This window comes from Diceros bicornis, chromosome 5 (genome assembly GCF_020826845.1).
Source record: "Diceros bicornis minor isolate mBicDic1 chromosome 5, mDicBic1.mat.cur, whole genome shotgun sequence".
NCBI classification, from domain to species: Eukaryota; Metazoa; Chordata; class Mammalia; order Perissodactyla; family Rhinocerotidae; genus Diceros; species Diceros bicornis.
The window spans coordinates 12,903,010-12,926,020 of NC_080744.1; the positions used below are offsets into that span (position 1 = coordinate 12,903,010).

At 40.2% G+C, this 23,011-nt stretch overlaps 1 protein-coding gene across 1 annotated transcript in view; it reads left to right on the top strand.

Moving 5' to 3' along the window:
* Positions 1-23,011, top strand: part of SLC25A21 (solute carrier family 25 member 21) — a 458,329-nt gene that overhangs the window by 399,939 nt on the left and 35,379 nt on the right. The window contains exons 4-6 of the mRNA XM_058540705.1: positions 5,383-5,449; positions 13,242-13,301; positions 16,751-16,858. Coding sequence (XP_058396688.1) covers positions 5,383-5,449; positions 13,242-13,301; positions 16,751-16,858 — 235 coding nt within the window. The remainder of the gene's footprint in view (positions 1-5,382; positions 5,450-13,241; positions 13,302-16,750; positions 16,859-23,011) is intronic.

Here is a 23,011-nt window from a genome sequence, read left to right on the forward strand (position 1 = left end):
TCAAATATTAAAATTTATTTTTAATTTCACATAACCAGGAATCTGGAGGTAGGATGCAGAACTGGTTGATTCAGCAGCCCAACAATGGCATCGAAGTCCAGGTCCTTTCCATATTTCTGCTGGCCATCCTCAGCTTGGGGGCAGTGATATCTCACTTGGCTGCACTGCACAGGCATCTCATGCTGCTGGGACAACATCTAGCAAAGAAGAGACACTTTTCTTCCCATGTGCCTCTTTTCCTTAGGCTGGAAATCCACAACTTCCAGCGTACATCCCTCCCCCTCGTTGGTCTCATGGGCTAGGTTTGGGTCATATGTCCATGCATATCATAGAATTCACTAGCAAGGGAGTGGGGCCATGATTGGCTTGAAGAATTCTGCTTCACCCTCTGGACTGGAGAAGGGCCTTCCTCCCTGAGCACAGGGGATGGGGAATACCTGCACCCCAAGAAACAAGGGCATCTGTTGGGTGAGCAACCAACAGAGCTCCCCACTGACATTCTAGATAATAACAGTTTTTATTTTAGTGTTTAGTATTAGTATTTCAGTATTTTGTCATATTACCGAAATAAGCATTGTCTTTCTCCCACCTGACAGAATTATCCTGATGTGTCTCTTAAGGGCAAAGAGTATGCTGGGGGAGCAGGAGGGGAGTTTATGCTAGGGCCTGCTTTTGTTTTCTCCTTCTGACCCAACTAGAAAATATTTAGTCAACAACCCAAAAGCTTTCACAAAAAATGATCTCATTCATCTCGGCCCAGATCTGTCAGTTACACAGGTAGTGTTTCACGTTACCTGAAAACAACTAATGGGAATGGGAATAGAAACCTGGTTTTTAATTGCTGTTTCTGCTTCCTCCTAAAATAAGAAATGACAAGACACTTTTGCAACAGAAATAACTTAACTTTCACAAGTGTTTATAAAAATAGTTTTATTTTGAGAAAAACTGCCATACAGTATAGCCCAGTGGTCAAGGATGTGAACTGTGAGGACCGGGGAGGTTGGTCTGAGTACCTTATTTGGCAGTGATGTGATAGTAAGCCTTACCTGCAAAATGAAGACAATTATCCTACCTACTTCAAAAGATTGTTGAGAGAGTTGAATGAGATTAAAATATGTTCATATGCCTACCTATATTTATTCTTATGTGGCTACTACATAGTAAGCATTCAACAAATTTTGACTATTTTTACTTATAACCATATCAACAAAAATCCATAAACATCCAAGTTAACGTTTTCCTACACGGGATAGTTAAAATCAAACTCACAACTTTTAGAAGTAACAACTTTGAGAAACGAAATATGAAGGCTGCCCTATAGTTCACATACACATTACTAATTTCATGGGAGGTCTTGCATTGGTTCTTGTGCCTCTCCAATTGGCTTGATGTGGGTCAAACTTAAAATCAGGGTGGTGGCTTTACTGTCTTTTCAGGGAAAAGAACTGCCATTAATGCTACATCAACATTAGAATCTCACTTTCCATTTATCCAGACAGTAGATGGAATGTGTTAGTCTGCTTCTTGAGAAGTACTCAAGGTAAAGCATGTTGATATAGATTTCAGAGATCTCTTAACTTCCCTGGTTATTATCCTGGGAAGCTACATGCTCTGTATTTCAAGCCAAAACTACATGAAGGCGGAAAAATTTGGCAGAATACACAGTGCATGTGGGTAAAGACATCAGTTTTTTAGCAGAAAAAAATGTATCTCCTTAAAATAGTACAATTCTTTTTTGTGTTTTAGAATCTGTATATCATACTTTACATTAGGAAAACTTGCAGTAATTATCTAATCAGTCTGAAAAATAGCTCCTAGGCTTGAGCCCTTGCCCATATTCTCTTGCTCAAATTTTGAGTGTGATTCTTCTGATTGGCCCCAGTGTCCATCTTAACTGTCGTGTGAGAGGGCGTGGCATGGAGGGACTGCAGCAGCCGCTTTGGCTGTCGGGACCATGAGGCTTACTTTCTGGATCCAGGACTTTGGGTTGGAAGTAATAAAGCCAACTCAAACTTATTCAAGTAAAAAAAGGAATTAATTATAGATGTTACTGGATATCTCAAAGAATCAAAAGCAACGGGAAATGCTAATATTCAAGAAGGATTGAGATGTAACTAGGCTTAAAGAAATCCTAGCAGCAGGATCACCTTCACAGGGGCAGAACTTCTCTATCTTGCTTCTGTGTTTCCCTGAATGGTAGCTGCCTTGTTTTTTTTTTTTTTTTGTGAGGAAGATCAGCCCTGAGCTAACATCCATGCTAATCCTCCTCTTTTTGCTGAGGAAGACTGGCTCTGAGCTAACATCTATTGCCAATCCCCCTCCTTTTTTTTCCCCAAAGCCCCAGTAGATAGTTGTATGTCATAGCTGCACGTCCTTCTAGTTGCTGTATGTGGGACGCAGCCTCAGCATGGCCAGAGAAGCGGTGCGTCAGTGCTGACCGGGATCCGAACCTGGGCTGCCAGTAGCGGAGCGCACGCACTTAACTGCTAAGCCACAGGGCCGGCCCGCTGCCTTCTTTTTTATCACTGCAGATTGACTTTCTTCAAATGACAGAAAATATGACTGCTGTTGATATTCTAGCTTTATATCTTAGAGATTCAACCACACAGAGCGAGACTGACCTTTCAGTTCCAATTCCAAAATCCTGGAGAAAAACTCTGCTAGGTTTAGCTTAGATTAAATTAACTGGGACAAAGAGACAGAATATTGTTTGGATCCATTTGGTGAGGTGCCCAATCAGCCACTGCCTACAAGCAGTATGATATTGTACTAATATGTTGGTTCCAGTGGTTTAAAAAAAATTGGGTGGGGCAGTTCTCAACAGAAGAGGTGCCAGCCTGACTATTCCATAGATGTCTACTATTGCGTGGATATACTGTGAAAACAACACAAGGAAGTAGATAGTTCCAGCTTCCCATTTGCCAGCAAAGCTGCCTATGGTCCTTGAGAATTTCCCACTAAAGCTGTTCATTCACTGTTAGAAAGTTGAGGATGGTGGGATGGTGGGATGGCTGGAGGCAGTGGTGGGAAGATGATTGCAGAGAAAAGGGAAGGAGGACTCATCCAAGAGGAATCGCCAACGTGAAGCGGGGGGCTCTGGACCTCCTAGCTCTTTTCAGATTAAATCTATGGTTCTGCCAGCTGCCTCTCTTTATAGTATTTAGTAACACCTCTTTTTAGTATTTTCTCCCATCATTTTTAAAATGAAGACCTTTTGTGTTACTTATAAGACTTCTGTCCTCCAGAGAAGCAGTCTCTACTTCAGGCTAAAGTTTGAAGTAAGGCAAAATTTGTCTCTTCAGAAAAGCACTTTCCCATATCCTCTTGTCCTTTTCCTTAGAATAACAAAATCTGAGGATTGGAGTAGACCAACCTTGAAGGTCATCAAGTCTATCCATTGCTGTGTACATCCCATCTCTGGTATCCATGACAAGTGGCATTCAGATTGCTTGACCACATACCATAAAGGGGAACCCACCACTTTTCAGGAGAGCCCATTCTATCTCCAGATAGTTCTGACTGTTAGGAGTACTTCCTTATATTAAGCTCCTACTGGGCCAAAAATGTGTCTTTCCTTGTTGTTTCTACCTGGTGGTCCTAGTTCTACCACCTGGAAACTAACAAAAAAGTCTACTCTCTTTCCTACATGCTCACCTTTCAAGAGATCCATCGTGTTATCTTTATCTTGTTTCTCCCTAGGATCTTTCTTCTCCAGGCTGAGCAACTGTTCTTCCTACAACTGTTCTCTGTTGTATGGGATTTCAAGTACCTCGATTAACCAGGACACTCTGTTCTAGAAGCTTTACTTACTTAAATGTTCTTGTTAATTTTCTGTCCATAACCAGGCATAATCTTCTAGATGTGGAAAAATCAGCACAGAAAGAACAGAATGAATATAAATTATATTAATTATATAATTATATAAATTATATAACAGAATTATATTAACAGAACCTTTCATTATAAATATAGAGCTTCTATTTCCATTAAGTCAAAAATAGTGGGCAGAGTAAGCCCATATCAGGGGATCATTTGATTCTTTTCTTCCTCTTCATGAAATCTATATGCTTCACAAATATTTGTGTCCTGCTTACATACACACACAGACACACAAAGACTCTGGGGTAAGCACTCTAATGCACACCTAGCCCTCAAGGAGCTAACAATTTAGAAGCTGTAAGACAAGCCCTTTGTGCCCCTCACTGAAGGGTGCTGTGTAAGCCAGTGAAGGGAGGAAGAACAAGAGGTCACCATGTTGGAGTGGGTGGCACAGTGGGCTAGTCTGAATAAACTCTTAACTTTCTTGTTCTGGAAGCACAGCTAGAAGCAGAACCCAATTTAAGGGAATTGGAGTGAAGCTGGAGGTGTCAATCAGAGAAGCTCCAGCCCTGTGTTAAATGAACACCCTAAAATAGGGACACGTTGTGTCCTGCCTTTATCTGAGGTCACTTACGGGTTCATCAGGAAAACTGATTATCTCAGAAAATAATGCAGTATATTCTCTTTTATTAATGTATTTTCAGGTTTAAAATGAAGGTATGACATATATATACATATTCCAGGGCAGACAAATTTAAAATTTTGAAACTTTAATATGAAATAAGTGGTATAATAAAAATAAGACTTTTTATAAATCTTATCATAAGCATATGGCACTCATTCTTGGTTTTTTTCTTGGTTTTTGTTTTTCTAAAAATGTCTGCATATGTGACAAGTCGCTCAACATTGGCAACAATAGCTGTCCCAGGCCCTGGGAGATTGCATATCAGCAAGGGAGTTTGACATTTCTTCTGTCAGCAACGTGTGTCCCTGGCCTTCTTCCATCTCCATCAAGGACGTTAAAAAATTGTGACTAATTCAGGACAGCGCTGGGCACCCTAGTTCCATAGCCAAAGAGCTTGTTAGTTTCTTTGTGTTAGTAGAGCTAAAATGGAGGATTTCGTCACCTTGTTAGCCTCAGATAGCTTGAGTCTAAGTGGGCTCAGGTAAAACCCTATGCTCATGTGGTTACCACAAGGGAGGAAATGCAAGACTGTAGAGAGCATGAGGCCACCCACCACACAACTGAGAAAATAGATTCAAGAGTTCTTGGAGTGGGGAGGAGAAACTTCATCTTTAAGATACACGGTTGTGTTTAGCAACTTTCCTAAGGGATTCCACTCTCAGTATCATTTATTCTTCTTCTGAATATCATAGTGCTAATAGACATAGAATTCATAATCTCTCCACTTTAGAGTTAAAACAAAGGAAGATGTCATGATTGGTGTGCTGCGTTGAATAATTGGGAATACTTTAAGATTAATTGCGTTATCCATAAAGAAAGGATGAATTACCTGTTTCTTAATTCTCTTTCTTACATACAATCTTTTATGTCTCCAATAGGTTGTTTGGTTTTTATAAGGGAATTCTGCCACCCATCTTGGCTGAAACACCAAAAAGAGCAGTGAAGGTAAGCATTGTATTCCTTCCCACCAAGTAAAACTAGAGTACAGTAATCGCTTCAGTGTTAAAACGTCCGACAACGAACTACGGGCCATTCATGTGCATTAAACATACGACACTGAAATTTTTAATGCAGAAATTATAGCATAATTTTTATTGTATTTAGACTTGGTCAATCTCTCAAATATTGGTTTATGGGTTTTTTTTTTCAGATAAAGTCACTCCCTTCTAATGGGGAAATTATACAAAAAGTACAGTGGTGAATGAAATTCATGTAATCAAACCACAGCAGCCACAAAATAGCTTGGACTTTTTCTCAAGACAATTTTTAAATTTTCCTTTGGAGCAATAATTATTAAAGAAAGAGAGAGAGAGAAGAAAGGAGAGAGGAGAGGTAGAAAAACCTTTTTTCCCTAAATTTTTCCCATTTTATGAACAGAGCAAACTAATACACTATATTTCTTTGTATGTGATTCTCATGTAACACATTTATTTTGCATGCTAACTTCATTCCCACCCCCACCCCCCCCCACCCCAGTCTCCTCTGTTGCAATTCTCTATTCTGGTTTTCACAAAATTATTACTTCCACTATGCTGATTTCCATTCTTTAACCACATAACTGTGGAGGTTTATGTTCTGCTTGCTGGTTCAGTATCCGGATAGGAGCACAGAGATCTGGCAGGACCTCCAGGGGAGAAACAACTGAATCTGATCACTCTTTTGTATGTTCTCTCAAAGGAAAGTTCTGATCACAGTGACTCTGACTGGCACTGTCCCCTCCCCCACACCACTGCCATCACCAAATGTGGCTTTGTCTTTCCGTAATGAGGGTAACAAAAACTTAGACCAAAAGACTTCCTTTCCAACTCATGACGTAAAGGCTTTTGCACATGCATTACTCAATTTATATTCCCAATATTCCTGAATGATAGGAAAGGGCAGCTTAGATACTTTTACTCAGTAAGTTAAGAGGGTGACTAGGTTAAAATCTATGATAAAATAACCAACATATATACGCGGACACCAAACTTTTACATTATGTCAGCATAGTAATTTAATAGGATTTAATTCAGGCCTACAATTCAGAAAACAAAGCTTTAAAACACACTTTATAAATTCACCCTCTTTGTTGCCATAGTTTTTGTGATTTTATGTTATTACTTCAATCCAAATTTCATTATAAGGATCTGAATCACAATAGAGAATCTGGAAAAAGTTCCTCAAAGTACACAAGAGGGCTGAATTGAATTATGAAATGGCTTCACTTGATAAAAGATTGCCCAAGTAAACAAACAGAGCAGAGTTCCTGTTCAAAAGGAAAGTCACTTTGTCTCCATAGAATAATATATTCATTTGTTCAGTGTTTTACATGTATAAAGAAAGTAAATTAGAATTAAAGTTTTCCCTGGATTTTTTTTCCTTAATACTATACATCGGAGACAGTTTACAATTTAAGAGCATTAAGGTTTATCAAAGTTGAACAGTCTTTTTTGGAAGAAAAAAAAGCTGAGCTTTACAAAACTGAGTTAGTCTCTACTTACAGAAAGCAAGGCTCCCTGCCAGAACCATGGTTAACAGATGAACTTTTGGGCAATTGGTTATGGTGCATGTGTCCCAGACATCTTGTTTCAAGTAGATTTTACCTTAAAATTATTGAGACATATGGTAAGTGCTTTGGCTTTTTAAGTATAACTTGAGTTAAGTGTATCTTTGCCAGATGGATAGCACTAGTTTTTCAACACAATTTGTGAAAACATTCATTTTATAGATCTTTATCTTAGGATTTGCGAGGAAAGCGATCTGATTTTAACGATTTCATACATCGTAAACTGCTTCATTGTATGTCATCAAAGTTTACTTCTGAAAAAATATTCAGAAACCATATATATGTACACACATACACGCACACACACGTATATATACACGTATATGGTCTGTGAATATTTTATATATATTATTATATATTATACGTGTGTGTATATATATATCTTCCTTGGTACTGACACTTCAGTTACTATAATCAGAAACAGACAATATTAAGTTTTTTCTGTACTTCTTTCTTTGAAATGAGATTCATTATTAAAATAATGGCTCACTGATGCTAAATAAATGAAACTTCCCCTTTCACAAATGAAGACAGAATTAGTATCGCAGTTAGCAAAAGGAAATGAAGACCTCAGAAAGAAACCAACTGGTCCATCGGGATAGGAGGTACCACGTTTTAGGTTAGGGTCTAGTCTTGAGCTTCACAGGTCCAGAAACACTGTTTTCCCATGGTCAGACTCTCAATGACTCACCAGACTCACGAGCGATTATAAATCGTTAACGGCTGTTTGTTCACCACTGTGTCTGCACCTATCAGAGTGTCTGCACACAGTAGATGGTCAATCAATATCAGATGCATAAAGGAAATATAGAGAGAGAAAAACAGAAAATTTGGGGCCAGCCCCATGGTGTAGCGGTTAAGTGCACGCGCTCTGCTGCTGGCGGCCCGGGGTTCAGATCCCGGGTGTGCACCGAGGCACCGCTTGTCAGGCCATGCTGTGGCGGCATCCCATATAAAGTGGAGGAAGATGGGCACAGATGTTAGCCCATCAGCCCTCCTCAGCAAAAAAAGAGGAGGATTGGCATGGATGTTAGCTCAGGGCAGATCTTCCCCACAAAAAAAAAACAAAAAACAAAAAAACCCAGAAAATTTATTAATTTAATTTATAGCAGAAGACATTCCTGCCCTGTTCCCCCAAACTCCCACATCTACTATTCAGAGTTTTTGGAAGGCCAAGACTTCCATTTCCAGCCAAGCTAGAGTAATAGGGACCAGATTTACTCTGCTGCCTGAAACATCAATAACAAAAAATGAGCAAAATATCTGAAACCTCAGTTTTCAAGACCCTGGACATCAGACAAGGAAGGAGTGTACTACCTGAGAGACAGGAAACAAATGAGATGGGTCGGGTGGGTTGCCCCAGTGTACTGCCTGGAGAGGCTTTCCAGACCCAGCAGCAGGCAGGGGAATTCCAGGCAGAGCCCAGTGCACTCCCTGGGCTGAGAAGGAACTGAGAGACTGGGGAGGGCAAGGCAGCTAGAGTTCACAGGACAGAGTACCAGAGAGGGGAGAGCCACAGAGAGAGCTCCTGAGATCTGCAGAGGGTCGCCTCAAGTCTTCAACTGAGAACGGACCGTTGCACACATGGGAAGAAACTAGCAAGGCCTGGGACAGAGCCTTCCAAAGGATCAGAGGGAACAGAGCTCGGCAGGCAGTCACACAGGGCTGGGAGGAGCGCCTGTTCTCCCAGCCAAACTGGAAGGCCTCAAAATTCACAGGGCCTTGAAAGGAGCACTCATAAGGGAGTGGGGAATTCCCCTCTGGAGTGGGGAATAACCAGCCCTGGTCTGAGCACTGTTCAGGTCCCACTTGTTAAAAGCAAGAGCCAAATGGATCAAACCTTTTCCATGTAATTTAACTGCATCCCAGAGCAGAGGATCCGGGAGGTCAGGCTAGTCATCAGGTTGCTTAGTGAGCGTGGATGAAAACAAAGGGAAAAGTGCAGTCTGGAGGCTGGGTACCCAGGCCCACTGTCCTGGCCACCCTGCCCAGCCTCAACTGACCCTTCTCCAGGGGCTACATGGCCTGTCCTCCAGAGACAGCCTCTCTCCCTGGGTGAGACTGCCAATTTCTAGATTCTAGTATATAGGTTCTACATTGCATAATTAATTTGGATTCTAGATTTTATATTCAAGGTTCCCAAAACTGCATGAATATGAATGTTTTCAAAACTCTTTGGTAACACATTTGCGTGACTTTGGGGAGGTAACTTTATTACAGATTGACCCTCCTAATTTCACCTCTCGAGTGTGACCTCATATCTTATATGATAGGGTACTTGTATCACCTCTATGCATTAGTTAATGTTGTGGATGAGAAATTAGTAAGAAATACCATAAAGTATTTCTCCGCCATAAAGGAGGAGTGTTGTGTTTGTTGTTAGTGCCGTCAAATCGATTCTGACTCCTAGCGACCCTGTGTACAGCAGAGCGGAGCCCTGCCTGGTCTTTTCACGCCATCCTCGCACCTTCTGGTGCTCTATCAGACAATGCTCCGCTGCTATTCACAAGGTTTTCATGGCCAATTTTTTCGGAAGTGGGTGGCCATGTCCTTCTTCCTAGTCTCTCTAGTCTGGAAGCTCCGCTGAAACCTGTCCACCATGGGTGACCCTGCTGGTATTTGAAATACTGGTGGCAGAGCTTTCAGCACCACAGCAACACACAGCTTCACAGTATGACAGCCAACAGACGGGTGGTGTGGGTCCCTGACTGGGAAACAAACACAGGCCGACGAGGTAAGAGCACTGAATCCTAAACACTAGACCACCAGGGCTGGCCAGTTTGTATCCAGGGGAATTAAAATAACACCTAATGTACTAGCTCTTAAGAATATGGTTCTGGTATAATGTCTTCTAAGCTTTGAACATGAGAGATATGCAATAAATATATGTTGAATGAATGAATTAATATTTTTAGTAAATATTGGTTTCAAACTATAATGATGACATGTCCATTATTTTACTATTGTTGCAAATTCATTTTAAAAGATTTTAGCTTTTTCTTTCTTGAGATAGTGTTTTATTTTACATTCAATAAGTTAGATTTGGGCTGCAAAGGTAGAAATTAAAACAAGATTTTTTTTTTAGTTTCAAGCACTATTTTCTTATTAGAATATGTGGTAATATATGGTTCATTACTTTGAATTTAGTAGTACATAAGCCATTCATCACTGTGACCTATAGAGCTTCTTTGTTCCCAAGAATCTGAATCATTTCATCCTAGCTGTTCACCAAAAGCTTGCAGCAAGACTGCTGCTGAGTACCAGTCAGCTAGTAGTAGTTTGTTTCCTTAACAATTTTAGAGATGGGGAAATGAAGAGCAGAGAATTTCCCCAAGGTGTAGACTTGGAATTCCCTGTCAGAATTGCTAGAATGACAGGCTGAGTCCATTTCCTCAGAGCTCTCCCTTGAGATCCCAGTTTCGTCCTTGATCCCTTGTAATGACAGAAAGTCAGAAAGAAAGAAAAAAATGCATCTTCACACCAGAAGGGAACAAGGTAGTGAGGCCTTTCATGAGGTCCATCATCTCCCAGAGCTTCCGTGAACCCAACGTGGAGCAGGGTTTCCAAAATGTAGGTCATGATCAGTGAGTCATGAAATCTGTTTAGCGGGTCACTGGATGTAATGGTCATGACCAGAATTTTTTTCATGAAATAGAATAGAAACAGTGTGCATTACACATAGTAAGGGGGTAGATTTTTTTTTATAGCAATGTTTAGTTTCAGTTATAAGTACAAGTGCGCACTGCATTCGTGCATGTGTGTGTTGGGTAAATATTTTTTACGTAGATTGTGGTCAAAAAAGTTTGAAATCTTCTGCCTTGAGGGACTCTGGGCTTCGAGGGTCAGGGAAGGCAGGAAGACATCAGGGGCAAGAAGACTCTAGGGCAGAGAGTCTCTTCCCAAACCACTAACAGTCACGGCTCAGCCGTGAGTAAGCGCAGATCACGGTTAAGAGCATACCCAGGCTGGGGCCGACCCGTGGCTTAGCCATTAAGTGCGCGTGCCCCGCTACTGGCGGCCCGGGCTCAGATCCCGGGCGCGCACCGACGCACCGCTTCTCTGGCCATGCTGAGGCCGCGTCCCACATACAGCAACTAGAAGGATGTGCAGCTATGACATACAACTATCTACTGGGGCTCTGGGGAAAAAAAAAGGAGGAGGATTGGCAATAGATGTTAGCTCAGAGCCGGTCTTCCTCAGCAAAAAGAGGAGGATTAGCACAGATGTTAGCTCAGGGCTGATCTTCCTCACAAAAAAAAAAAAAAAAAGAGCATACCCAGATTTCGGAGTTAGACTCGGGGAACTCTCAGTCCTTCCACTCACTAGCTGCGGGACGTATAGCTATAAAATGGGAATCACGGCTGTACTATAACCTGTTACCAGCTGATCTTGTAGGGATTAAATGTAGTAGCACATGCAAAGGCCTTAGCATGTTTCCTGGACCACAGCAGGCTGTCATAAGGGATACAAATAACTAAGGCATCTACGGTTCCTTTAGTAGCCAAAGTGAAGAAAAGGAATGGAAACTAAGATTTTCTAAAAGTCTCCTATGTGCCAGGCATGTCAGGAAATCTTAGTAAATTCTCTTATTTAAGGACTACTCTAGAAGGTGACTTTTGCGTTCTTGAGGGTTAGAAAGGTCAAGTGACTTGCCCATGCTTTCACAGCTAAGTAGCGTAGCCAGGATTCTGTCACAGGACTGCTTTGTCAAAACCCCAGCAAGGTGATTGTCAAAGAATAGTGATGACGATGACCATAAAAGAGAAGAAAAAATAACATCTTTGAAGCCTAAGACTATAACACTTTTCTTTCCATGGTTAATGGTTTCTAGTGCATCTCTCTTCTAAAAACAGTGGTGGCTCCAGGGAGTATTATTTTAACACGAGGATAGCTTCAGGGTTATACCACCCACTAGGATGTTAGACCAAGAAGGCAGGGGCTTCTCTTTGTTTACTGCGGCATCCTCAGTGCCTAGAACAGAGCAGGCATTCAATAAATATTTGTTGAATGAGTGAGTGAATGAAAGTCTAGAAAAGTCTACATGCATAGTTGATCTAAAGGACCATGGCACAAAAGTAGTTCCTGGGTCTTTAAAAGAATCAAAGTCTGTCTGGTGATGTAATGACTCTTGGGCTGCCCAAAGACTCATTAGACCCACGTGCACATGGAACTACCTCTTTCTAACAACAGAGTATTTTTTGGCCCCTAAATCTACATTTTTTTCTTGCCCCATTTTACTTTATAAACTAATAAAGTAGAAGACATTTGAGACCATATAATACCCATGCCATTTCTGGAGTCTTGAGAATCAGACCCTAGCAGGACCTAAGAGTGTGCCTCATCAGTGATGTTGGCAGCTACCAACAGAATACCCAGGAGCAAATCATCATGTTCAAGCAGAGTTGTTGCCCAAAATGTAGAATATAGAAAGAGAGGAGAAAAAATGTATTTTGGGCATATTATATGAAGTGATTGATTAGATTTTCCTCTATAGAAATTCATTTGCAGAAAAAATTATATTAAACATCATCTACTGAAGGAACCAACAAAATCTTCAATCATCATCAGATTTTAAAAGAAGGAACAAGCAGCTCTGCTTCGTTCAGGTTGACGACCATCTTGCTTTAAGGGAAGGATGGACTAGGTGGCCTCGTTGGGTCCTTCCCTAGTTTATCATGGCATCTTCATCATCATTAAGTGTTTAGAAATTCCATGGAACAGTGAAGATACACAGCAATATAAATGCAAGTTAAAGCTGAGAAATGGATGTCTTTTACAAGCGGGTTAGAAAATTGGGCATTCACTGGGAAAGCAGTTCATAGAGAAAACATAGGAGACCAAAGATTTCAGGTCTCTATGCCTATAATTTTGAATCACTGCCATAAAAAAGAAGTCTATTGATGTCTGGGGAAACTGAAAATGGTCATGGTAAATGGAAGCTATATGGTTCATTTATTGCTATAAAGGATCCCATCAGCTCTTCTGTCGGTTATTATAGCTGCATTGGAAAACGTGAATGTTCAAGTAAGATCCAATAGCAACTACCAAGACGGGATTGAAAACTGTGTTCGATGGTTTATCATTTTTTTAAAATGCTGGTTAATATAATGATTTACTAAAGAAATTTGAGTTAATTAAAGGGTTTGTTGCAGGAAATTGTTATAAATCTCTGGGTTTGGTTTTGTTTCACAGTTTTTCACCTTTGAGCAGTACAAGAAATTGCTAGGATATGTGTCACTGTCACCAGCGTTGGTAAGTGAGAGTATTTATTATACTTAAGTGTGTGTGTTATTTCATAAAGCAAATCTGGAAACAAAAACCCTTTTGATTCCCCAAGCCCAGCTACTAAAATATGAATTCGAGTTATTCAATGTTCGGCTACTTGTTGAAAGCCATCTTCCTAATAACTCACAATTTGGCTATTTTATAGCTCCCAGTGATGAATTTATGATAATAATGATATGTGTGGAAAGGCCCATATGAGATATGGTCAAGAATATAAAATAAAGAGTACATTTGTCAAAGGCTCTTTTAAAGCAAAAACATGCGTATGTTTACATACATACTGCACAGATCTATTTATGCAAAAGTCAATATGCCTAAAATTATTTCCTAACAGGTCACTTTTCCAGCTTTTGCTCAGGCTGTAGTAAATATAGGGGAGAATTTTATAGTCGGGGAGAATAGTGATCTTACAATGACACATCTCAACTATGACGTGAGAATTACTTGGCAATTTAAACATTTTCCGACTCCACTTACTCCTTGTTGATGACTTTGCTGCTTTTCACAAAACAAGTTAAATTATATTGATCAAATGGGTTCTACAAATACATGTGCTACGAGAGCCCCAGAGAGAGCAAATGCACTAATTTCTCCCTCCAGATCTGCAAAATGAAACAAAATCTGCCTCGGCCTCCCAATTAGCACTGTACCTTCCAGCCTCTAGGAAAATCCCCCAGTTTACTGCTGAGAAGTACCTCAAAACTCGATCAAAGAGGCAGCATTCTGAGCTTCAGCTCTTTAATTACTTTACTTGTAAGGGTTCACTTCAGAATATTCACTCGCCAAATAGAGTGTCCAAGAAGAAGTATCTGTTATTTTAAAAACCATACATGCGCCTTTTCTAGGAAGGGTCCTATTAAGAAATCTCTTGTCCAGCCTCCTGCCTATACAAGGTGCCTGGGAAGTGGCCTTGTTTGGAAAAAGTGGTAGCATGAGTCCTAAAATTAGCTAAGATTTTTATTTTTTATTTTTGGTGAGGAAGATCATGCCTGAGCTAACATCTGTGCCAATCTTCCTCTATTTTGTATGAGGGAGGCCGCCACAGCATGGCTTGAGGAGTGGTGTGTAGGTCCGAACCCAGGATCTGACCCCGGGTACCCCAGGCCGCCAAAGTGAAGTGTCTGAACTTAACCACTACACCGCTGAGCAGGCCCCTAAGTTTTTTTTTTCTTTTTAAATTCCTCACTGTCTTCCCTTCATGTCACTCTTAACTTTCAAAACATCTTGGTAAAGAGAGGATTATCTCCTAGCAGGAGATAATAAAGTATGGTCTCCAGAGGGCCAGCTGGCTGTTCCTGCGTCGAGCACTGGTACCATGTGAGAGACTGCAGCTCTTTCAACTCTCTTGAGATTTGAAACAGAAAAGCATTTGGCCACTCCAGCTACCATAACCAAATGCTTGCAGACTGTAGACAGTTTTTCTCTTTCTTTGAACTCATGTATTCCAGTTTCTTTTTGATACAGCTAGAAACTTAAACAGCCCTTAAATGTCCCCCGATGCGCACACATGGAAAGCCTGGGAGGCTGGGAGCCCGACAGTTACTGCTGGTCTCTGAAACGATCTGAGTAATGCAGTCTGCTGATAGCTGATCAATTCTTTTGACAAGGGACTGCTGAACACTAGTTCTGACAGCAAATGTAGCTGAGTTTTATAGAAGAACAAAAAGCAAATTACTTGGAAGATTGCATGTAGTAAGTGATAAAAAGCTGAACATCTGGATTTTAGCTTTCTCAGAAGAGTTTGGGACTAGTTTTTTTTTTTTTTTTTTTTTTTTTTTTTCCGCTTTTGGCTTCCACGATGGAAGTCTGAGATAAATGAATAAACTGTTTGGTCTGTTACCCTATACAAATATGTTTAAAATCGTAATGAAGGGGCATGAAAGGAAAACACCATTAGTTATTCCGTCTCTCCTTGAATCTGTATACAATCCCATTTCTCCTCTCCGTTTTTACGTGTAACAAGTACAGTGGTTTTGTATAGCACTTTACACGGGACTCTCACACATTATTTTGACCCTCATAATAATCTTATGAGGTAGGGAGATTAGATATTATTGTCTCCGTTTTACACATGAGAAAACCATGGCTTATAAAAGATACAGTGATTTAGACACAGAGCTGCAGCTAGCACATACAGTGCCTTTGTGTGAATGAAGAAAGGCACCCCTTTCTCTGACTGATGCCTCTTGAGTCTCCGGCGTGGCAAGTGGGGTGCAGGCTGGATTCCAGCCTATACCCACACCTTTACCTGTGCACGAACTACTGTGCATGGCAGCTCTGGTCACACAGCCAGTAAGTGGCAGAACCAGGACCTCCACCCAGACCTCCTGGCTCTACATCCCTTCCTATTCCTCCTTCTTGCCTCCTCTTCTAAGGTTACAGAACATTCCCTTCTCTCTTTTCTTTAATTTCCTCCTTTGAAGAAATTAGACGCCTGATAAGAGTTACCCATTCTGTACTCTGTGTTGGCTTTTTTCTTCTCTTAGTTGGATATGGTACTGGCTCTTCTGGAATTAGAACTTCAGCAAATAAAGAATTATTTTTTTTCAGTATCTGTTTTGGAGGTTTGAAGCTTCGTTTCATTTTGTTTTTCTGGTGAATGTGTGTTTTAAATGTTGTGGTTACTTTTTATACAGATTTTCTGAAAAAAACTTTAAGCATTCTACTTAGAGGAAAATTCTAGAAAGTTGTTCTTTCCTATTGCAGAAATTCTTAACAGATAGCAAATAAGAACCTGACATACAGTCATCCTTTGATAAATGTTCTAGATTTTAGTTGAGCCCTTCAGAACAACCAGCCACTTCTGATCTCAGCTTTTATTCCTCAACTTCTAGGTCTAGAAGAATGGGGCAATAAAAATAGGGAAAAGATGAATAAAAAATAATTTTATGTTTGTTAATTGTCTAATAGTGACTCTAAGAACGTGGCTATACATTTACATGTTTTCAGCTAACACTGGTTACCTGAAATTTAGCTTTTTATAAACATTTTATTCGTGGTTCTGCTCCTTGAATTTTTTTATATGCTCAATAAATGTATTTAAGTAGATGTTTAAAAATGAAGCTCTCCTTTTACAAGTCAAACTCTCTTTTAATTGTTACGTGTGCAGATGTTTTAGTATCCACCTTGAATCAGTAAAACAACCTTTCTTTTCATTAAAGGAAAAAGTCGTTGTTGATGGGGCTTTGACGTTTTATTTTGAATTGTTAGGATGTGGTTTGTGGCTCCTGTAATTTCTTCTTCATGAATTGTCAGCATCTAATCAAGAACTAAAGCTGTTTGGTAATGGTATATGGTGCATTTATGTATGTTTCTCCATTCTCATAACATTCAGCTGCACAGTGTAATGAGTAAGATGCTTAACCCAGTACACATGATAACTTGTTTTAAAGTATTGATTGATTTAATTTTTCTAGACATTTGCCATTGCTGGACTGGGATCTGGACTAACAGAAGCCATCGTGGTTAACCCTTTTGAGGTAGTAAAAGTTGGCTTGCAAGCCAATCGGAACAAATTTACAGAGGTAATCATTTAATGTTTTCCTATTGGTGAAGGAATGTAAAAAATTATTTTTAACTATATATATAAAATTTTGAACCCAGCTCTTATCCACTTGTTAAAGCCATAGTAAATTATTAAGGAAGTAGCATAAGAAAAAGTGAAATTTCTTCCACAAGGAAAGTGTTAACAAAAATATACTAAAGTCTGACAGACAAACACATTTATGCGTTTTTATTTTAGGGTTGTAACGTAATCCATAGTGACTTATTTGGAAATGGTTTCTCTACTTTTGCCAAAACTTCTATCTCACATTACACTAAAATAGACTGTAGCAAAAACCACTTAGGTGATAATATTGTGCTTTTTAAAAAAAAAATTATGAAGTCGTTTTTAAAAATTATCTCACTCCTTTCCCCACTTCACCCACCGTCCTCCCCCAAAGATTCTGAAATCTGTCAAGCTTGTCTTTTGGTTAAATCTGAATGAGCAAGTTACTAAGCCTGTGTAGATGTCACCACTTGGACAATGATGGGTCTTGACATTTAATCACTGGTACATGATGTTCCCTGAAGACAGCTTCCCTTGGTGTACGCTGCCTCCACTGCCTTCCAGTTGCCTAATAATTCCCTTTAAACCACCAAGTCCGACTGTTCTCGTTTTATTCTTTTGGGTTCCAGGCACAAGGTGGGGAAAAAACAAGGGGACTGGCATCCCAGGTCCTTTCTTAGCATTTTAATTTAATTCCACAACTGGGTAGCATGTGGTATAAATTGGTTTGGAGTATCTACTAACCTGAATTTCTCTGTAGGCTAGTTCCCCTGCCTACTACTTAAGCAGCTGCTAGTGGGTGGAGACCCCCCGCTTCCTGCCGCTGATACTGCCTGAGAGCTCCCTGGCAGCTTCTTGAGCAGGACCGTGGGAAAGGAGAGGAGGCCAGACTCACCTGTGGCTGCCAAGACCAGGGAGGCAGGGCTGGGCTGCTACAGCAGATGCTGTCTACTCAGATGAAGTCAATCCTAATTGAGGGAGGATTTTTTTCTCTCTTTTTTTCAGGTTTCAAAAGATTATCTTAATTGCAGTGATATATAGCACTTCAGGAAATGTTGAAAATCCCTGTATTACTCTAGGCTTTGTTTCTGTTTTGTTTTCTCTCTATTCTTCCTTGAATGAAGGAAAAAGGTGGTGAGGAATTAGGAGGAAGAGAAAAGAAACACTTTTCAAATGTCCTATCGATATGGAGCATTCAAAACAGCCCCCATGGAATCTGCTCAAGGAAAATTTGATTTGTTACACTGGGAGAATTACCAGCTAGAAGAAAATTGTGGCGCTCCTCATCCAGTGCCTCATTTCACTCATTGGGAAGCTTGTCTCGGGGCAGCAACAAGTGGGCAAAAGAATAAACAGGCCTGCCACGGCAGTCCACTGTCAAGGCAGCAGATAACCAGAGGGACGCAAATGGGACAGGACACTCAGGAGCATCACGGAATGAGAATGATGAGTTATCACAGCACCTCTGCTCATGCCTAATGTGCTTTGCCTCTCCTTGGCCCTCAAGGAGGTTCTACACTGAGGCCAAGTAAGAGCTGCCAATGTTTTGCATGTGCTAAGGCCTGGCTAGACCATGGTAAACACCCTTCCAGCCCAACCAAGAATGCTGCATGTGCACGTGCTCCCAGTTCATTTACACGAGGGCAGTCTGTGTAAATCGTTTATGTCTATACAGGCGTTTTTTAAGTGGGAGAGAAAGAGGCACTTGTTTGGGGTCATTTCTTTTGCAGAATCCACTGAGCTGGATTTATTGTTAGATATTTACTTAGACAAAATAAAACCTAATAGGTACATTATAAAATATTTGCAGTATTACTTCAACTAGTCAGAACTTAGCGAAGTAGGGATCACATAGGTCACACGGGTCACCGTTTGTTTCCAACGATCAGCATTCAACAGCTGAACTGAGGTGGCGCTTTATACGCAACACTGATCACACTGAAAAGTAGTTAGTAGGACATAGTCACCCAACAACAAGTAATGGGATCATGCCTGTTGCAAAAAACATCTGAGAGAAAGAGGTGACATGATAAGAATAGCAAATTTGGATCTAGTCATTTAAAAATAACTTATTCTAGTCATTTTTGGCAAATGTGGCAATTTCTGATGTCTTTTGTCTAGGACCCATTAACTCCAAAGCCTTCCTCCATTGGCTAGCACTTTCTTTTATCCAACAAGGGGATACCCTTTTGTTAATCTGTACCTGTGTTGAATTAATCCAAATATTAGGTGTACTCACTTCGGCATTTGTATGGCCAAGAATAATTATTGCTTTCTTCACTCTGAGGCTTTGCAGGTTCTCTAGAAATATGGCGGGCGGAGGAAGAGGAATAAAGGAATTAATTTAATGCCCAATGCATTTAAAGATTATACTTCTTTTTTTAAGAAAAAAAGCTTTAATCCAAGTATAAAAGTAATGCATATTTATGTTAGAGAATGCCAAAAACCATATATTTCTGTGTTTATATCAGTTGTAAATGTACTAAACATGATCCAGACTCTAGAGCAGTGCTGGCCAATAGAAATATATTATGAGCCACATTTTCTAGTAGCTATATTAGGAAAGGAAAAAAGAAACATGAAATTAATTTAATATTATATTTTATTTAACCCAATATACCCAAAATATTATCATTTCAACATGTAATCAATATAAAAATTATATGAGCCATTTTACTTTCTTTTTTCATAGTAGGTCTTTATATATCGTATGTATTTTGTGCTTCCAAGCACATTTCAGTTTGAACTAGGACACTTTAAGTGTTCCATAGCTGCATGTGGGTAGTGACTTCCTTATAGGATAGTGCAGGTCTAGAAGAATTCATACAAACTTCTAAACTATGGTTACCTCTGGGAAGGAGACTGGAATAGAGGAGTGGAAGGGAAGAGTTTAAGGGAAGGGCTTTGTGCAGTTGAATGTTTAACATGAGAATGTGTTCAGTATTATCTGTGAACATTGATTTTAAAAGGTAACATTTGCTCATTGTAGAAAATTTAGAAAATACAGAACAGTATAAAGAAAAGTATATAATCCAAAAGGAATGTTCTAGTGGCTCTGCCAGGGTCAAGCCCACCTTCAGGGAGCACCTTCTTAGCTGATTTGAGTGGGAATGACCCATGGCCCATCATGGCTCAATCTTGCATAATTCAGGTTCCATTACTTCATTTATAGTAGCAGAAATCCCCATTTTCTCCTGCTGTATAATTTCTAAAAAAGTTTAAGCCTTATATGCAAATTATTGAAGAACATATATAAACAGAGCTGTCCAGAACAGGACGGCAATTGAACTGGCAAAGCAGGCCCAGGGTTTGGGGAGAGATACGCCTGTCATACTCTCTACCATTGAGATATTGCCTCAATTAATGTTGAACAGTCACAGCTGACCCCAGCTGTCCGTGTGAAAACAGCTTCCTGAGCAATGGTTAGTCTTCCCCCTCAGTCCCCTTGAGGTCATTCTTAGCTGCCAGGATGATCCATTCAGCCTGGAATCTTTACCAAGCCTTAAGGGCTGGCAGCCTTGTTACTGTGCCTGTTTAAGGTGTTTAAACTCAGATGAAGGTCTGCATTCATAAACAGTAGCAGCTGGATATCTGTTTGCTGTAAATAACTAGCATACAGCAGCAGAAGTTAGAGATGAAACTAAAAACATTAAAAGCCACTTTGGAAAGAATTCTACCGTAATCAAGATATTCTTCCTCTGGAATAGTCATATAAAGTTAACATGGATTCTTGATCAAGCCTTTTTAGTCACTTCACAAGGATGTTGTGAACAAAGCAGCCTTTTCAGTCAATTACAGCTACCAGTGTTGGTGGAACACTAAACGGATGGGCTGCATACAGAATAGCCAAAGGGCTTGACAATACCCTTAGGAAGAACAGAACAGTTTCCCCAGAGGCTTATTCTGCCAATATATAACTCTTATTGTTCTGCCAATAGTGTTAGTTTCTCAGCAGCATGTCTACTGTTGAGGCTTCCTACCCTCGTGTCTTAGGTATGAACCGCCAAGGATTCCTACACAGTAATTGTGGATTTTCCTATTTTGTCAGCCTGAGGGGGTGAGTCACCGTGGTCCTTTAAACATGAAAATTTCCCAAGAAGTTGCTGCAGCTGAGAGAGGCTCTGAAGTAGAGGACTGCCTAGGGTAACAGTGGTCAATAATACTGTTAATATTATACTTCAAGTCTTGTTGGCAGGATAGAGTGATAAAGATGGAGCTAAAGGACCACCATGATCCCCAGTGCACAGAGCATGGTGTAGAGGAGATTGTGGGATGTTGGTAGACGTCTCCTTGGCCCTGTGGGGAGGGCCTGGCTGACAAAGGGCCAGAATGGGGCCCTCTGAAGGATGGGGTCCAGGACAGGGGCCCTCTAGCCTGGAGTCCAAGGGCAGTGCTGGCTGAGAGCAGAGGCTGCATCTGTTATGTTCTTGGAGTCCAAGTGCAATTCCCATCAAGATTTCCCAGGAATGGCAGGTACTCTGCTGGCTTCAGCTGCCTAGGTTCTCCCCTCTGTGGTCTAGGACTGATTCTCTAGCCAGTCAGAAGTATGTTACCCATAAAATTTGCCTTCCCACCCAGTTTAGCTATAAACTATTCTAGAAATTTAAAGGAAATTGTGGTTAATTTGGTTTCTGATACTTCCCTCATATCCCTCCAGTTTCTGTATGAAGTATCTCAATAGGTGTGCTTGTCTCGCCTTCACTTTTTAAAATACCACCATATCAGTCAAAGACTATAATCCCTGCCACACTTCCTCCCATTCCAATACCAGAATCTTGGCCAGCATCTTAAAATTCACAGTGAATAAAGAAAACCGGTCTCTAATTTAAATATACTTGACCTTCTGTGGGGAGCAAAGTAATCACAGCTTTGTCATGCTCTGGTTTGGTTCAATGAGTGTAAAAACATGTTTAGATAAAATCAGGATAGACCCAAATTTCCCCCCGTCCTTCAAACTAAACCCGAGCAAAGTGTTGTTCTGGTTTGTAGTTTCTTTGGCTTAGGACTAGGCTTGCCTAAAGATTTCTCTATTGGAGATGGTTTGCGCATCCAGACTTGCCAAATGTGTGACTTTGTAGCTTGTTGTCCTTTTAGGACCTTTCTCCCTTCTAACTGGGTGCATCGTTTTTTTATCTGTTTATTTGTAAGAACTAGAAGTCCCCTATCAATTGTGCTAAGCCAAGTAGTATTAGACTGGTGTGCTCTCTGCTAGCTGGAAAATGTGAATTTCTCCCCAGGAGCAAGATCTTGTATGAATTGTTTCCCAGTTTTTCTCTCCACTTTGAAATCTACTTCAAAGTTATTATTTGGCTGACGGGGTATGTTTTCCTTCCCTTGAGGTCTATAGGATTTGCCTCTGATGTGTGGATGGGGCACAGGTTTTCCTTCTACTCTGTCATTTTTATCTACGTTACATATGAACATAATCATTATCACCCCCAAATATGAAACTAAACATTTAGGAAATTGCAAAAGCCTATTTTACCCTCTATTTAGTCTTTAAAGATTTTCAGCCCAAGAAAGGAATAATTAGTCTTCTACCTATGCTCTACGATTATAATTATAAGGATCAATGAAGAGATAGCAAATGTGTCATTGATGGTAGAATCTTTAAAGATCAGGATTTTTAAAAAATTAATTCAGGTTTTGATTCTGGTTTTGGATAACACCACTAAATACAGTTCCACACACTTTATCCTGGGAACTTAATAAATCTAATCGAGACCGATTAGATAGATCATATATGTCACAAAGCTTAGTGATTATTTTCTCCATAGGCAATTAACAAATGTTTAACTTAGTTATACTGTGGAGAGTCAACATAAAGTGAATAGAAGGACTATATTTTGTGATCATCTCTTTCAAGAAAGAGAGAAGAAGTTAAGTTATATAGAGAGTGAGCGTGTGGCTCTGTTTATAGATAGTGTGAGAAGCCAGATTCAAGGGCATGTCAACCTTCATGTTGATGTATTCAGTTAAGTTCAAATTTTTCCTGCATTACTTTGTGAAACCCTGCCTGGAAACTGTTCAGTACATAAATTATTTCTTTCCAGTCTATGATTCTTGCAGGCAGAAAAGTGAATTATGTGTATGAATCCATTCCTATGGTTATCTTTCAACAACACCT